The 2,454-nt window shown below is 38.0% G+C and overlaps 1 protein-coding gene across 1 annotated transcript; it reads left to right on the top strand.

The window, feature by feature from the left end:
• The first annotated feature begins 633 nt into the window (after window positions 1–633).
• On the top strand, window positions 634–1,493 carry LOC131433936 (peritrophin-1-like). Its single transcript, XM_058600557.1, has 2 exons — window positions 634–640; window positions 701–1,493. Exons 1-2 carry the CDS (start codon window positions 634–636, stop codon window positions 1,321–1,323), a joined length of 630 nt encoding a protein of 209 aa, XP_058456540.1. The 3' UTR covers window positions 1,324–1,493.
• Window positions 1,494–2,454: the final 961 nt, after the last annotated feature.

Here is a 2,454-nt window from a genome sequence, read left to right as displayed (position 1 = left end):
ATTTCTAACGTTGTGGATGATTCACAACAAAATTTACCTACACCGAAAATGAACCTTGAGCGGGCCATGTATAAGTGTAAGGTAATTGTATTGATTGTACTCTCATTAGCCACCACATTAGTTTACTGGATGTTCGGTTTACAATCAATGGATTGCGATGTTATCGAAGCTAATGTTTTCACGTCGGTTTTAAGAAGCAAAATTAGTCAATTTTTATGTATCGCAGAGATAGCAGAACTCACTTCAACTAATGGTTTTACTAGAAAAGATGAATGATGGAGCTTGGATGAATACCGGTGCGGTTTCCGTCATTGATTCACGTTTGAAAATGTTCTACGATTCAACCTAATGTACCAGAAGTATTCCACGAAATGACAAATTCAATTTAGTTGTTTATTTACATTCGAAGCTTCACCGTTCTGGAGCTTCGATAAGGTATCAGAGTTCATGAGTTTTTTTTTTCGTATTACATATGTTGTTTAGATCCGGTAACACCAAAAATCAATTTTAAACACTAGCAGGTAAAGCAAAAACCATGTATGTTGTATACTGGATCTAGCGTAAGCTACTCGAGGAATCCACTTGTATATATTCATGAACATTTTCATAATGACTTTTTAAACGAATCCAACCATGAAAGGTGAGTCAAATTAGAATTACCAGGTGTGCTCTTTTGATGTTTATAATATTTTCTTTTCAGTGTTTGTAGCTATTCTGTTTATCTTGGCCGTTACATCGGCGCGAGTCAGGTATCCAGTGTCTCCTGATCCCAGGTGTCCTCGATTCGACGATCCAGATGAAATCATTCTTCTACCTCACTTAACTGACTGCTCTAAGTTTGTCACCTGTTTATCGGGGCTAGGTTACGAGATGAGCTGTCCTGAGGGCTTGGAATTCTCTATTGAACGAACAACCTGTGACTATCCCGAGTATGCACAGTGTCGTGCGATGCACAAAGTACAAATTAACATCGCTAGCAACGGATTCAACATTTTGCAATTGCCCCAAAAACTGATACAAAATGATGCGTCGGAACACATAACCAAACCTGCAATGGATCAGATTGAAAGTTTGTCAGAACGTGAGCCCGAACGAAGAAAACCAGTTGTTTCATATGATACTGTTAAAGGAACAATCGATCCTCGTTGTCCGCGAACTGACAACGATAGAAATCCCGTCTTATTACCAATGTTTTCGGATTGCAACAAGTTTCTGAAATGTTTTAGAGGCAAGGCATTTCTGATGGACTGTCCTGCTGGACTTGAATTCAGTACTCGAACAAACCGATGTGATTATTCTGGGCGTGTTAAGTGCAGTGTTTGAAAAATGAGCAAGAGCTACTACGAAATCGATAAATAACACTCGAAGACATACTGTTGTCATTTGGAAACATAACTTGAAATGAAACCTAAGCTTGAGACGTGGATCATATCTATTGTCAGAAATAGTATAATACCAAAAACATAATTCATGAATTTAAGGGATAAGATGGAGAATATAACTACTTAACAATTACTTGGATCAGGGCTCTATTCTTATATCGCATATAAACCATACCTAATAATACCTTTGTACAACGAATTCAAATTTTACAGAATAATTATATCAAAACAAACAGCTAACATTTGCATTAAAAAATTCACTTATTTTGGATGGTGATAAACAAAGCTAAGACAGATAATTGTTTTTGATCAATTTCTCATGAAAGGAATCCGCCACGTCGCGATTCTCCGGGAAAATCGATTGATCATCTTATTCAGACACTGCCGCTGCGTCATCATCTCCGAAATCAGTGGATGCGACTTCCGCTACCTGTCATGTATGTTCATATTCGTCAGGTAGTTTTTCACTATTTCTCTGGTTTCACCGATCTCCCGGCCAAGCGCACACAGCGATGCTCTGATTATTGCCAAATAGTGCCAAGATGTTGTAGATACCGGAATAGGCGTATCCGACATCCGACGTACGACGTCCGCATGATGTCGTTTTCAATGCGGTAGGGTGCCGTTCTTTGAACGCGAATGATAGAGCTGTCAAATTTTGTCTGCTGACTCATGGGTTATTATGTTAGGGTAGTTTCGTCAGTGCGGGTGAAGGTAAACTCATGAAAAATCAGCAATTTTCGTCCATTTTTTTAATGCAAACGTTATTAATAGCTGCTTTAGAATATTTTTTTGAATGTATTATTTATCGAAATATGAATTAAATCTAAATTGTTAAGAATTTAAGTGGTCATTCACAAGTGGTGACTGGTAGATATTTCTCGCGGCCGTGCTTAACTAGGACTAAGTAAATAAAGTTTAGATTGCGAGGAGGATCCATTTGGTATTTTATTATTTTGGTTAGGGAGTAGATATCGACATTACTTCATATCGCATAAGGCATTGTTGTTCGATTGACGATGATCGAGTGAATTAAATGTATGAATTGAAAGCGAACCTCTCGACTGCCGGC

This window comes from Malaya genurostris, chromosome 3 (genome assembly GCF_030247185.1).
Source record: "Malaya genurostris strain Urasoe2022 chromosome 3, Malgen_1.1, whole genome shotgun sequence".
NCBI classification, from domain to species: Eukaryota; Metazoa; Arthropoda; class Insecta; order Diptera; family Culicidae; genus Malaya; species Malaya genurostris.
The sequence above is the reverse complement of the archived record's forward strand: the minus strand, read 5'-3'. Positions and strand labels throughout refer to the sequence as shown.